The sequence below is a fragment of the Pleurodeles waltl genome, chromosome 10 (assembly GCF_031143425.1).
Source record: "Pleurodeles waltl isolate 20211129_DDA chromosome 10, aPleWal1.hap1.20221129, whole genome shotgun sequence".
In the NCBI taxonomy this organism is placed as follows: Eukaryota; Metazoa; Chordata; class Amphibia; order Caudata; family Salamandridae; genus Pleurodeles; species Pleurodeles waltl.
The window spans coordinates 224,366,219-224,382,101 of NC_090449.1; the positions used below are offsets into that span (position 1 = coordinate 224,366,219).

The 15,883-nt window shown below is 48.3% G+C and overlaps 1 protein-coding gene across 2 annotated transcripts in view; it reads left to right on the top strand.

The window, feature by feature from the left end:
* Positions 1-15,883, top strand: part of PDXDC1 (pyridoxal dependent decarboxylase domain containing 1) — a 268,743-nt gene that overhangs the window by 181,780 nt on the left and 71,080 nt on the right. For both annotated transcript variants that reach the window (XM_069210219.1, XM_069210220.1), the window contains exon 18: positions 7,649-7,767. In XM_069210219.1, coding sequence (XP_069066320.1) covers positions 7,649-7,767 — 119 coding nt within the window. The remainder of the gene's footprint in view (positions 1-7,648; positions 7,768-15,883) is intronic.

The window sequence follows — 15,883 nt, forward strand, 5'->3', positions numbered from 1 at the left end:
AGATCAGTATGTACTTGTGTCACCCGACCCAAAAAGTGGGTTGCCAGTAAAATCGCAACCCCTGCTTTCTTTGTCACCCCTGATGAAAAATGTTGTGGGTCAAACCACCGGGAGGTTAGGCATTTCGGCTTGAGCAAATGGGTCTCCTGCACGAGACAGATCACATTTTGTATCTTTGAGAAAGAACAAGAGTGCCAGGCTCTTCACAGGTGCATTAATGCCTCGAACATTGAGGCTGAGGATAGTAATTGTCTATGTTTTGAGTATCCCGGGAGCTGGTGTGGGCCAATAAATGGGTGACAGCCAATTCAGCGTGTGGACTGTAGATGTGTGGGGTCAGTAGCGTGTATGGAGAGTCCGAGAGAATCAAAGGGTGGAGGGGAAATACAACAACCATATAACATTAAGGTTCCCCGCCTGGTAACAATAAGAACCAGTCAGTGAGGGTCTGTGTCGTTGGCAGTAAGTCTCTACTATTGCCCGTATGATAGGTAGGTAGATCCATGGAGCCTCGCTAAGGTAGCAACATCCTGAAAGGGAAAAACGCACACTCAAAGACTTAACTCCAAGCCAATAGTTTTTATATAGAAAAGTATTTTTTCTTAATTTATTTTTAGAACCACAAGTTCAAGATTTGAAGTAAAGTTCAATTTCAACGCCTGGACCACCATCGGCTCCGAAGAGACCAGAATCACCATGAACACCATCCACTCCGGCTCCCCCTTGGACCCGTGACCCCACCACATCTTCAACAAAGCCGACGCCATCATCGCCCCCTATCTCCAGTGCCTCATCAACAGCTCGTTCGCATCTGCCACCTTCCCCGAGAGCTGGAAAAACGCGGAAGTCAACACTCCTGAAAAAACCAACGGCTGACCCCAACGACCTGAAGAACTTCCGCCCCATCTCTCTTCTCCCCTTCCCGGCCAAGGTCATTGAGAAGGCCGTCAACAAGTAACTGACCAACTTCCTTGAAGATAACAACCTGCTCGACCCCTCCCAATCAGGTTTTCGTGCCAACCACAGCACGGAAACTGCCCTCATCGCAGTCACCGACGACATCAGAACCCTGATGGACAACGAAGAAACAACCGCCCTCATCCTCCTAGACCTCTCGGCTGCCTTCGACACCGTGTGCCACCGCACCCTAATAACCTGCCTCCGCTCCACTGGAATCCAAGGACAGGCCCTGGACTGGATCATCTCGTTCCTCTCTGACCGAACCCAAAGAGTCTACCTCCCGCCCTTCCACTCAGAACCCACCGAGATCATCTGCGGCGTTCCACAAGGCTCTTCGCTCAGCCCTACCCTATTCAATATCTACATGAGCCCTCTCGCCAACATCGCTCGCAAACACAACATCAACATCATCTCCTATGCCGACGACACCCAGCTGATACTCTCCCTCACCAAAGACCCAGCCACCGCCAAAGCCAACCTGCAGGATGGTATGAAAGACGTTGCAGAATAAATGAAGCTCAGCCGCCTGAAGCTAAACTCAGACAAGACGGAGGTCCTCATCCTCGGACACTCCCCGTCCGCCTGGAACGACTCTTGGTGGCCCACTGCCCTGGGCACCGCACCAACCCCTTCAGACCACGCACGCAACGTCATATTCATCCTGAACCCCCTCCTCACAATGACCAAGCAAGTCAACGCCGTCTCGTCATCTTGCTTCCACACCCTTCACATGCTCCGAAAAATCTTCAGCTGGATCCCCGCCGAAACTAGAAAAACTGTTAGCCACGCCCTCGTCACAAGCCACCTGGACTACGGAAACACCCTATACGCAGGAACCACCGCAAAGCTACAGAAACGTCTTCAGCTCATACAGAACGCCTCCGCACGCCTCATCCTCGACATACCGCGCCACAGTCACATATCCGCCCACCTGAAACACCTGCACTGGCTCCCCGTCAACAAAAGGATCACCTTCAGGCTCCTCACCCATGCACACAAAGCCCTCCACAAAAAGGGCCCCGAATACCTCAACAGTCGCCTCGCATTCTACACGCCCACCCGTCAGCTTCGCTCAGCCAGCCTCGCTCTCGCCACCGTCCCTCGCATCCGCAGAACCACCGCTGGAGGTAAATCCTTCTCCTACCTAGCAGCCAAGACCTGGAACTCCCTTCCCGTTCACCTAAGAACTACCCAGGACCACCTCGCCTTCAGGAAGCGTCTCAAGACCTGGCTCTTTGAGCAGCAGTAACCCCCCTCCTAGCGCCTTGAGACCCTCACGGGTGAGTAGCGCGCTCTTTAAATGCCTTGATTGATTGATTGAATACATAAAATGTAAGGTACTCCACACAGGTAAGTTAGGAACTTCGAATTAGAGCAATAACATATACAGTTTTTGTTAAAATGGCAATAAGCTATTTTTAAAGTAGACAGTGCAAAAATCAACAGTTCCTGGGGGAGGTAAGTACTGGTTAGGTTGTAAGGTAAGACACTTACAAGTCTCAGTTCCTGGGCATAGGCAGCCCACCATTGGGGGTTCACGGCAACCACCAAAAGTAACCACACCAGCAGCTCAGGGCCGGTCAGGTGCAGAGGTCAAAGAGGTGCCCAAAATACATAGGCGCCTATGGAGAACAGGGGTGCTCTGGTTCCAGTCTGCCAGCAGGTAAGTACCTATGTCCTCGGGGGACAGACCACAGGCGTTTTGTAGAGCACTGGCGGGGACGCAAGTAGGCATACAAAACACACCCTCAGCGGCACAGGGGCGGCTGGGTGCAGCGTGCAAAGCAGGCATTGGGTTTTTTATAGGAATCTAGGAGGGACCCGGGGGTCACTCTTGCGGTGCAGGCAGGCACAGGGGGGGTTTCTCTGGCCAGCCATCACCTGGGCTAGGCAGAGGGTCACCTGGGGGGTCACTCCTGCACTGAGGTCTGGTTCCTTCTGGTCCTGGGGGCTGCGGGTGCAGTGCTTGGTCCAGGCATCGGGTCTCCTTACAGGCAGTCTCGGTCAGAGGGAGCCTCTAGATTCTCTCTGCAAGCGTAGCTGTGGTGGTCCAGCGGGGGTCGTCTCGGGCTACTCATGGGGTCGCAGTCGCCGGGGAGTCCTCCCTGTGGTGTTGGTTCTCTGGATCTCGAGCCGGAGGCGTCGGGTGCAGAGTGTGAAGTCTCAGGCTTCCAGCTGGAACAGTGAGGTCTTTAAAGTTGTAGAAAGTTGCAAGTTTGTTGCAGGTTGTTGAGCAGAGCCACTGCTCACTGGAGTTTCTTGGTCCTGAGGGTCAGAGCAGTCCTCTGAGGCTTCAGAGGTCACTGGTCCCTGTTGGATGCGTCACTGGTTGCAGGTTTTCAAGTTAGGAGACAGGCCGGTAGGGCTGGGGCCATAGCAGTTGTCGTCTTCCGTCGTCTCTGCAGGGCTTGTAGTTCAGCAGTCCTTCTTCTTGTTTCAGGTTGCAGGAATCTGATTTCCTGGATTCTGGGGTACCCCTAAATACTCAATTTAGGGGTGTGTTTAGGTCTGGGAGAACAGTAGCCAATGGCTACTATCCTGGAGGGTGGCTACACACTTTGTGCATCCTCACCGTGGGGAGGGGAGCACATCCCTAATCCTATTGGGGGAATCCTCCAAAACTAAGATGGAGGATTTCTAAAGGCAGGGGTCACCGCAGCTCAGGGCACCTTTTGGGCTGTCTTGACTGGTGGGTGACTCCTCCTTGTTTCCTAATTATCTCCTCCAGTCTTGCAATCAAAAGTGGGGGCAGTGGCCGGAGGGGCGGGCATCTCTACTAGCTGGGATGCCCTGTGGCGCTGTAACAAAAGGGGTGAGCCTTTGAGGCTCACCGTCAGGTGTTACATTTCCTGCAGGGGGAGGTGTGAAGCACCTCCACCCAGTACAGGCTTTGTTCCTGGCCACAGAGTGACAAAGGCACTCTCCCCATGTGGCGAGCAACTTGTTTGGTTGTGGCAGGCTGGCAGAAACTGGTCAGCCCCACACTAGAAGTCGGGTTGGTATTCAGGGGGCATCTCTGAGATGCCCTCTGGGTGCGTGTTACAATAAATTCCACACTGGCATCAGTGTGCATTTATTGTGCTGAGAAGTTTGATACCAAACTTCCCAGATTTCATTGTAGCCATTATGGAATTGTGGAGTTCGTGTTTGACAAACTCCCAGACCATATACTCTTATGGCTACCCTGCACTTACAATGTTTAAGGTTTTGCTTAGACACTGTAGGGGCCTAGTGCTCTTGCACACATGCCCTCACCTGTGGTATAGTGCACCCTGCCTTAGGGCTGTAAGGCTTGCTAGAGGGGTGACTTGTCATGCCAACCTCACACTGCCTGTGGCATAGGTACTCTGAGGGGAGTACCATGTCGACTTAGTCATTTTCTCCCCACTAGCACACACAAGCTGTGAGGCAGTGTGCATGTGCTGAGTGAGTGGTCCCCAGGGTGGCATAAAACATGCTGCAGCCCTTAGAGACCTTCCCTGGCATCATGGCCCTTGGTACCAGGTGTGCCAGTTACAAGGGACTTGTCTGAGTGCCAGGGCTGTGCCAATTGTGGAAGCAAAGGTACAGTTTAGGGAGAGAACACTGGTGCTGGTGCCTGGTTAGCAGGGTCCCAGCACACTTTCAATCACAGCTTGGCATCAGCAAAGGCAAAACGTCAGGGGGTAACCATACCAAGGAGGCATTTCCTTACAATGGTGCTAGTCCGATCCAGGTGCTAGGTGAGCATGACAATGGCTGCATCGAATAGGTGACTAAGCATGTCAGGCACAGCAGCATGTAATGGGACGGGCTGGTCCGACAGCAAGCCTGGCCGCAGAAGGTTGCCTATAGTGTGTCATTCGTCCCAACACCCTCTCCAACTGTGGGGCAGTGTGTGTGGCAAGCTGGATTTCAGACCGAGGTGGTGTAGGGGAAACCGGCACCTCTTCAATATCAGCACCAGGAGTATGAGGGGTGCTAAGCTTGCCAGGTGGCAGAACGGACCAGCCCAGCCTCTCAAAAGCTGCAGAAGGTCCGCAGGAATGAACCCTCATCCTGCACCAGCCCCCGCACTACCCCAGATCTCTACCGGGTGAGAGGACCTGGAGCTCTCCGCAAGAGAGACCAAAGTGCAGCTGGATTAACAAGGGGCCCACAGCGGCAAGATCCCACCCTCCGCCACGCAGAGGCAGGCCAAAGGGCTAAGGAGAGGCCTGGGAAGCAGGAGGGGCCTGCACCCACCCAAAAGAGAGTGGGTTGCCGCAGAAGGCCCACATCAGACAGCCCTTGTCCAACCCTCCAATGCAAGGCCCCGCTCCGGCTCAGGCCACTACAGGGAGGCAGAGTGTTCATGCTGCTGCAGCAACTTAGAGCGCCGGCGTCCCCAGCGCACAGCAGTGCACAACAGGCCTACCGTGTCATGGTCCGAAGCAGCCTGCAGTACACACAGCCCGCAACGTCCGCCATCCTGACCTGGTTGCTGCACCCGTCTCAGGATCCATCGATGTCACAAGTTCCCTCGAGTCATCAGAGCCACACCGAGTCACCACCAGTCCAGATGCCCCCAGGGAGTAGAGTTGTGGAGAGAGGTCCGGAGATGGTCGATGTCCACCCCTAAAGATATGCAGACGATGGAGCTCCAGAAAGGTAGACTTATTAGGTCGCCATATTAGACACACCTCTACTTTAAACCCATTATAAACATTTGTATCCTTTTAGCAAGCAGTTACAGTTTTAAGTTAAAACATCTTGAGAGGCACATATTTTAAAACAAATCCTAACTTTACTTTTTAGACCGATTTTTGTAATATTTTTAATAGCTTTTGTGCTGTTATTAACAAACAATGAGGACTTTAGAGTTCTCAAATATATTATAGCTTTATACCAAATAATGCGAGCTTAGCTATACCAAAAGTGGAATTGTGAAACTCTGTTCTATCTAAAGTATTTATAAAGGAAAAATATTGCTATTTGAAATTGTATAGTCATAAAAATAACTTTAGTTTTAACGTTACGGTGTTTTTCACGGGATAAATCATTAATGCCAAATCTAAGATTTCCTAAAAAAATCATGTTTTCTCCCTCAGGGTTTAGTGCAGTCTCTTCTGCAAAAGTCCTTATCATATATCAGCCAAAATCTATCTCATCAGCCTTTGAGGATCTAATTTAGCAAATAAGTGAAGTACATTGTGAGAGATTCCATCATTTCAAAATAGATAACTGAAAATATGTTTTAATGTGAACAATGTAGGAGCACCTTTTTCTTTGTGTGCTGGACTTTTTGATTGATCTTAAGAACAGGATAGTTTGTTCTAGGGATGGTTATCAAATGTTGTGACACCATTCGCTAGCAGTATCCAGCAGGGACATTTTCCCCTTGTGCATCACACTTAACATTAAATAAATGACATTTACAGTGCTGCTCTTTATCAGTATTGGTCTCCATAGCTCTTGGGATAATCTCAGAATGCCTTATCAAGATCCAGATCTCCTGGTCCATCAAGGAGGCATAATTACCCACTCCTTCCCCATACCTGCCCTCGAAAACCTAGTTCTATAAGAATTGGTGCTCACACATGTAGGCATTTCTAGAGAGAAAATTGTGTTTTGTGTTCTTTCAGAAATTCAACAACAGAATGCAAAAGAAATTGACTTCAATATTGCAAATGGCCTTTAGATGGGAACTTTAATCAACTACGTTTTTCTTTAAATTATGTTTGATCCTTCATCTCTCACTTGGCTAATATTGGAGTCTCATAGGTTTACATAATCACCTTTGTTCATCCATTGGTTCAAATATAAACATACCTTGCAATACCTTTTCACAGAATATTGAAACACTGAAACATGTCTTAGATAGATTTTTACAGCTCCGTCTACCGGTTAGAGACCAGATGCCCTTCATTAGGATTTGGACCTTATGGTATATTTTCTCATGCACAGACCCTTTGAGCATGCATCTACCGGCTACACAGATTTGTTGATTCGAACATCAGCTTTCTGAACGCAGTCACCTCTGAGAGATCATGCAAGAGGGAAGGCATGCTTCAACAGGCACTTGATTTTATTGCTACACCTACAATGAACATTCTGATAATGTGGATCGTTTGATGCACGTTTTGATGTCCTTTAATTCAATTAGTATATCTATTTCAAAGCAAATTCTACAGAGATATGATACTCCACTGATTCATTCAGACTTCTAAAAACTGTAAAAAACGATTTGCTTTTGATGTGGTAATATTACTATACGTTAACATCCCTTTTGTCAACCACATATATGGCACCAGTACAAAAATTGCTACTACTTCCAACAAAGTGTTAATACACTCTGTCTGCCACTTTCTTTTGTGTACTTGTTGTCATATGCTCTTGTACACAGTCTAAACCATTTTCATCCCTCCTATTCTAAACCAAATTTTACTTAAAGATTGCACATCCAGCGCCCTTCCTCCATGTAGTGTTTGCATGAGTGTTATCTGAACATCCAGTCAAAAACTTCAGCAGTGGGTATGTTTATAGGTCATTTCATCAGTAGCTCAATAAGAGAAATCAATGGTCGATTTAAAATAGATAGGTATCTGGTGGGGGAAAGTAGTTTTTATGTTTCCGACGTATATTGTTTGTTCCCGACACACATGGAGTGACATGCTGCCTCTGGTGAAAAATACTGTTTAGATTTCCCCGCTTATGCTCTATTTTTCAGATTTGAACATTGTAGTGATGAGCCGGATGCAGCCAAGCGGGATGCAGAAGCGGATAAACATACCACTGCGCTTTTGAAAAAATTACATGAACTGGAATCTGACCTTTCCTTTTCTTCGGGTAATTCACTGCAACTTGCGTTCCTTATTAACTGAAACATGTTTCCTTGTGCATTTTGTTCTTCAAAAAATATATTTTAAATTGTTTATTCCAAATATGTGCTCTAAATTGGAATTTACGCAGTGACAGCTCTGTATACTGTCGATGCACATTCTTTTAATGGATGTATGATTTGCATATAAGATTTATGACTTAACAAATGAAAAAAAAACAAGTGCTTTCATATCCTGAAATGTAACAAAAACACAGTACAGTAAGAGAGAAGATGTGGTGTTACGGCCAGAGCTGCAGACTTTGGAACTGGGGAACCAAGTTTGAGTCTTGGCGTCTGGTCATCTTTCTGTGACTGCAGGCAAATTACTAATCTCCCCATGCCTAAAAAATTAATGCTACTTTGTGTAATTTAACAGGTGCTCATGTAAAGTGTCCATTACCTTCGGGACGAGTTGTTGCTATATTAAACTGTAAAAAACAAATGTTTTTTTTTTAAACTGTGACTCTTGGCTAAATATCCTCTGAACCCGCAAATCTCTCTATTCCCCCCCCCCCCCCACCTTCACGTCCCTCAATGGAGTGCTGCTTTTTTTTCATGAACAATTCAGGAACTACAGTATTTTCCTTTTGCAATTTGAGTTTCAGGTGATTGCAGGAAATAGTGTGTTGGTTTGCAGTTGTACATTTATGTGTTAGGGGATTTTGCAGAATGAGTGTTACCTAGTCACATGCTTTGCAATCTCTCTGACAGTGTTATTAATGAGTGTGTGCTCACATGAGGTGCTGTCTGTCAGACTGGAAATTACACAGCCCTGAATTCCTGGCAGTTCAAAAGCTGTTCAATCGATTCTGGCCTTCAGGCTTTGCTGATTCACAGTGCAGGTATATAGAATGTGACTTTTTATTTTCAATAATTAAAAACTGTTTCCAGGTTCACAGAGGTGGATCAGTTACTTTTAGGGAAAGTCTACTCTGAACGGTCCCTGTGTATTTGCAATGATTGAATGTACATTTTAGTTAAACAGCCGCCTTTCTGCTGAGCTTGACAGTGTTAACACTGTAGTTGCAGACTGAAGACCATTGTATCCCAAAAGCTTTATATTCATCCATGAAGGCATCCAGTTACTCATGATGGTGGTTTCACAGGAAAGTTGCTGAGCCAGAGTGAAATAACAAGAGGCTGAGAAGGCTGGATCAAACTACAAGATTTTGTACCACAAACGGAAAGAACTGTACCCAAAATAAAGGCCATTGTTGTACAATAGATGGAAATAAATTAGCTGTTAAATCATGCAGGAAAGTGCCTCTTTTTGACATGGTTACCCTCACTTTTTGCCTGCTACATGATGTGATTTCGTCTGAAAGTGCAGTGGGTTCCTGCTAACCAGGTCCCCAGTGTCCGATCGCTTTCCCAAAACTGCATAATTGTTTCTCCAATTGGCAAATCCTTCAGCACCCTCTGTAAGTCCCAAGTAAATCGTACCCCTGGTACCTAGTGCATGAGGTACTAAAGAGAGACCCTAAGGGCTGCAGCACAACTTGTGCCACCCGCAGGGACCTCTCACCAAGCACATGACAGACTGCCACTGCAGGCTGCATGTCTTGGTGCACACAAAAGTGAAAGCACGGCATGGCACACAGCTTGTTTGCCATGTCCCCTAAAACTGCATGCAATATGTGTAAGTCACCCCTACAGCAGGCCTTACAGCCCTAAGGCAGGGTGCATTATATGACATTTAAAGTCACGTCTGCAAAAGCAGATGTACCCCTGCCATGTCTTTGTCGATTCTTAGACATAGTAAGTGGCAGCAAAGTCATTTTAAATGCATATGCTGGACACTGGTCAATATGAGTTTCCCAGCTACATGATGATGTCACTGAAGATAGAGATGTTTGATATTAACCGATGCCAGTGATGGATTTCTCAATAGATGTAAAAAGAGAGCACCTTAGAGATGCCCCAGGAAATCTACCAGCTTCTGGTGTGCTCACTGACTAGTTTGAGCCAGCCTTCCACCACCAAACAAGAGTCTGGCCCACTAAGGTGAAAGCCTTTGCTATCGGGTGGTCAGCTACAAAGCCTACTCTGGAAGGGGTGTTACACCCCTCCACCCAACAGGATGACCTGCATATCTACATTCCAAGGTGGGAAGCATCAAAGAAGCCCACTGTTCTCAGTATGCAGATCTGGCTTATCTCACAACAGAAATGCACCCCCCCCCACCCACCCCAGGGCCCATTTGGCACCTGGACAGGCAGGAAATGTAATAGTCATAGAGGTGTGTCCACCTGTCTGGTCAGTTCCCACCCCTAAAGTGAGCTGTCTGATGTGGGCACCAAATTACAGAATCTGCCATCTTGGTGTACACAGATTTAAGAATTCTGGGATAGGGTTATGCCCACTTTCCACTAGAAGTGGTCATATAGGTGGTGTAGTGACAGGGTTAAGTAACCCATTGGCTACTACCCTACACTCAAAACACCTCTAATTTCAGTATTTAGGGGAGCACCTGGCTCCAGAGAAACAGATACTGACGACCTAAGAAGACCAAGGACACTGAAGAACCGTGAAAGTGAAGAGGAGTAAAAAAGTAGCTGACCTGGTACCAACCGGCCTGTCTGCATCCCTCATCAAAATCTGCACCAAAGTCGACTGGTCCTACTGTTGTGACTCCAGAAAACCAGGAGGACTCCCTGCCTTCGAAAAAGACTCAAGAACTTCTATGAACTGCGGACCTGTTCTCCATCAAAGCCCACAGAAAGGACTCTGAGGCCTCCGGACCCTCTAAAACCCGACACCCTTCACCACTGCACCTGACATCTCTGACCCAAGTTGAAGTGGACCACTGGTGCCAGCAAGGTTCCCCAGCCCCCAGAGTCCGAGTCCATCGTGGTTTCACCCCCTTCTGGACTCCCTGATGATGCGTGCAGCCTCTGCATGCAGCCCCCTTCTACAGTGACCGCTCCGGTAAGGAAAGCCCAACATCTGAAGACACCTTTGCACCCGTCACCCCTGGGCAGTGGAGCAGGGTACCAAAGATGGTTACCTGTTCCTGAGCATCTTGAGGCTGAGCCCCGCTGTTGGTTCAGTCTGACTGGCTTCCTAGCCAGAGCCTGCAGCCTCTTTTTGCAGTGACCGATCTCCATTGTAACACATTAGGCACCCAATGCTGTTTTGCACCCTGCAGCGGACGCCCAAGTGCTCCTGGCTGTGTACTGCTGGTGCTACCTTCGACCTTGATCCTTATCTCCTGGAGATTGTTCTTGTAAGTCGCTGTACTTAGTCTTCCTCCCATAGGATAACATGGCAGAACTCAAGAAATATTCGACAGCCACTGCAATTCATGCTTTTTGATCTGCAAGTAGAAATAACCTGAATTTGGTGTCAAAATGTGAGACATTATAAATAATCAGGGATGTCTAGATGACCATTTATGGTCAGTAACTACAATTTTAAGATTCATTTAAACAAACTCTTATTCCAAAGCCTGAAACTAGAATAATCCCAGAGATGTAACCAAGAAGATTCAAGCTGTAAAACTGTTGTTGCAGGCCAGTAACTAGTTTCTTTTTGGGGGTTAACCGCCAAAGATGGCGGATGCTTGAGATCAGGTGCTCCAGACCCAGGCCTGGGAATTTATCCACAAACCCCCCTTGCTGATGACAGCGGGACCTGCGCTGTGTGGGATCCCACCCCCATGTTACCTGATGGCCCAGTGCGGCCCGGGGTGCCGTCATTTTGAGCCTTCCAGAGGGCCCAACTGCTGGTCTGACGCCCGGACATAGCCTAACGACCTGCACAGAGTGGAGCGAGGACGACACGGAGATGCACGGCGAGCTCAGTGAGTGTCGTAGTGGGGGGTCCTGTCCAGGTCCCATGGATTATTGCTGTCCCGCGGTGCAGTGAGTCAGCGGCTGGGCCCGAGTTTGTTGCTGCTGCAAGTGGAGGAGGCCGCGGCCTGCCAGATCAGACTGGGACCGCCGTTGTACCTTGCCGCCACCTGCCCCTCTTTCCGGCTGAATATCAGATCAAGGCTGTGGTTGAGCGGCAGGCCAAGGAAGGGGGAGGCCCTGGAAATGTACAGCGAAGCCAGGGACGGAGAGACCGGCTCGGGCCATGGAAGGGGGCAGCATGGCCAATGGTGTAATCAGACAGCCGAAGCAGGCCTAGGTTGGATGCACCCGCTCACCACGAAGCTCCTCGACCTCCTGGCGACTGCGGACTGGTACCGGCTCTGGGGTGAGTGAGGGATCTGCCTGGAGCATACCCGAGAGACTGAGCACCCCACGACCCACCCATTGATCTATTATATAAGGGTCAGGCAGTAGGGGATTGAGAGCTCCCTTCCCCCCTCTCTCTGGACCACATAATTGATAATTCGGGGAGGCTATGCGTCTAGCCTGGATAGCTTCCCTCTTTGTGATCTCTCTAGTTGGCTGCCTTTACATCCTGAAACTGACCCAACTGGCTTGGCCTTATACTGAGGGATCGGTCCATTTTGAAATGTAGATTGCCATGTGACCTGCTGAAGGGCATTAATTGGTGTCTGCAGTGGGGGCCTTGCTGGACTGTGGTTAACCGTTGGTGCCCTCTTCCCTTTGCACAGCTGAATAGGTCACTGAGGTGAACAGGGCCCTTGCAGCCTGGACTAGCACAGTGCATTCAGCTATACCGTCTCCCTGAGGGGCCCAGATGCCCGGAGAGCATTGATTTGACTCAGATCTGCGAGGCCTAGCAGAATACGAGGATTAACGGCCTGGATTTGTGTCCTTTATATGCGGAGATTGTCTGCCACATCTTAACACAGCACGATGGGGGGGGGGAATAAAACAAGCCTCCCCGATGAATGTGTGCAGTTGCTACGCGCCACACCCTCAGACGGCTTGGTGACCTCGACCCTGGTAGACTGTATTCCCCCCCCCCCCCATGTGGGCAGAACCTCTGGTCAACAAATTGGATATCATCCTTCAGGGAATACATGACTCCAGAGTAGCCATGGAAAAGAAACTCAGAGCCCTTACCACAGATATTAGTTTGCTGAAAGAGGATCATCATAAACTTGCGGACATAGTTACGTCGACGGAACAAACACTCGCTACCTTAATGCCGGAACATGCAAAGCAGAGTACTGTGATCGCCCAATTGCATAAGCAGGTTGAGCATCTTCAAGACCGAGCCGAGGATACTGAAGGCAGGGCATGCAGAAATAATATCCACATAGTAGGTATGCCAGAAGGTTCCGAAGGCGATCTCCACACTCAGTTCATCAAAATATGGCTGCAGTCACAGGTGGCTCCTGAAGATCTGACCGCTCAACGTGTTCCTACCAGGAAACCCATCCCAGGTGACCCTCCACAATCGATAGTGGCAAGAATATTGAACTTAAGAGACGGAGACATGCTACTCCGTGCAGCCTGAGAACACCCACGCTTACTGTCACAGGATCCAGTGTCGCTATATCCGGGCTATACAATGATGGTACAGTGCTGGAGAGCTTCCTTTCAAGAAGTAAAGCGACCGCTCAGAACCTTTGGTCAAGTGTATGCGTTGATATTCCGTGGTAAGCTTAAAATTATACATGATCGGCACTCTCATTTTGTCGATTCACAGGCAGCAGCCAGAGAGTGGCTAGATCAGAATTTCCAGGGATCACAAGATGGGCAATCACTTGGGACTGTACCTCGGACATCTGGCCGCCGGGCCTGGCATAGCCACTGTAAATCTGGCGCTGTGATGGGCAGGGGAGTGACGCCGTCTCCTCAGCAGACTGGGGGAAGTCAACTTGAAGCCATCCAACTTGCTACTACCTTGCGCGATTCCAGCCATAGGTCTAGCACAGAATCATCCCTGGCTGGGGGCTCTGACCAAGAAACTGAGGGCAGCACTGCCTTATTCCCACCTGTAACACCAGTGACAGCCAATGTCTCATGAAGGCCGGAACTTTGGGACTTTTGGCTGCCCGTTTCCAATACAGAGTTGCTGCCTGCGGTGTTCTGAGGGATATCCCCCCCTCACAACACCCACCCCCAATACTACAACCCATATTGTTACAATGATAGCTGACTACAGTTCTGATTTTTGCTCACCAGCCCGATAATTGCTCCTTGGCATCTACATGCAATATCGTATTCTCTGCAGTGGTATGGGGGATTGTGATATGTGCATTTTGTCATAGATGAGGCCTGGGTCCGAGCCTTTGTTCAAGTGACAGGAACATGTTTGTCTTGCACATATATAGCATAGCGCAAGGACCACGGCACCCCATTAGCGTAAGTCTTGCTATCGCTATAGCAGTTCATTTTTGTTCTGTTTGGTTGATTGGTCGAGCACCGTTTCTCATGCTGGACCACGTATTGGGTAATGTTAGTTGCTATGCTTTTGTCACTGCTAGTACGTAGGTGAGGCACTTAAGATTCTTGATGGGGGTGCGGTCTTGTATTCTGTATGCTAATTGTAATGGCCACAACTACTAATTCTTACAGCATAATCATTTGAAATGTTAGGGGCATGGGATCAATTTCTAAATATCACAGAGTGTTGGCACAATTGCACTGGTGTATTGTTCACATGACCTTTCTATAGGAAGCTCACCTTACTACACCAGAAGCCCTAAAGTTACAACACAAATGGAGGGGGCAGTTATTCCAAACCTCCTTTTCTGCATATGCCCAGGAAGCAGTAATGTAGATTCGAACGGGGATTCTGTTCTTAGCTCGAGACGCAAAAATCGATGCACAGGGCTGTTGTGTGCTGTTAAAGGGGCTCCTTGATGGTGAGCAAGTAGTGTTGGGATGTTATTATGAACCGAATCAAGAACAAGACATATTCCTTGCTCGTCACTCTACAGTTTTATCAATCTGGCCCCATCTCCCTTAGGTTCTGGACAGGGATTGTAATGCAGTGCTCAACGTTCTTCTTGACCGCTCACATCTTCCCCTCCCAAATACTGCATCGATTAGACAGTCCAGAGCATTGTGACAATGGGCTGAGGACTGAGATCTCTTAGATGTGTGGCGCAGTCATAAAGTTGATTCTAAAGAATATTCCTTTTACTCCCCCCACACATGCTTCCCTCTCACCTGGATCGGTTCCTGTGCACCTCTCGCTTGCAACCCCATATCACCCAAGCCACATACTTAGGCAAAACACTGTCGGACCATAACCCACTTGAAATAACGCTCTCTTGGGGCTGAGTCCCCACTCTGATACCAGCGTGGCGCCTACAACCCACATTATTAGAAGACGCAGTATTTTGAGGAGGTACTGGCAACTACTATTGCTGCATTCTTTTCAGGAATCAGTGCCACAGCCTCCTCTCCACTGGTTGAGTGGGAGGCCTTTAAGGTGGTTTTGCTGGGGCATCCATTTCTACACTGGCGGGAGCATAGGGGGAATTAATGAAAGACCTCATGCAACTAGAAAATAATCTGGGTGTTATGGAGCAGGCGGTAGCGTGAGGTGAAACAAATGAGACACAACTACAATCGGCCAGAAACTGCCATGCCAAGCTCCTTGAGCATCTAAGTGCGATTGATTACAGGTCCTACACTCTGAAGGCATATACGGAAGCAGACAGGTCTGGCGCCCTCCTATCCAAACTAATTAGGCCGCAGCAATCTCCTACACGATACTAACAATACACTCCCCACATTTGGGCATAGTAGATACTCAAATAGTCATCTGAGTCAGGATAATGGATGAGCGGCACAAATATTATCCCAATTTACAATTCTGTCTGGGCTTAAGATTAATCCCGATAAATCCTATGTATACTCATTTTCGGGGCACTTACCCAGAACCCACTATCCGATTCGGAGCCATGACCATTGAAACAGCGCCAGTGTCCTTTCATTATCTCTGTATCTGAGTACACCAGTGTAGGAAGTTGGCTCTGTATATATTATCTCAAAGTGAGAGCGAGTGTGCACAGAGTCTAAGGGTTCCCCATAGAGGTTGATAGTGGCAACATTATATAATACTAATGCTCTATTTTGTGGTAGAGTGGTCGAGCAGTAGGCTTATCAGAGGGTAGTGTTAAGCATTTGTTGTACACACACAGGCAATAAATGAGAACACAGGCCAATAGGTTTTTATATAGAAAAATATTATTTCTTAATTTAT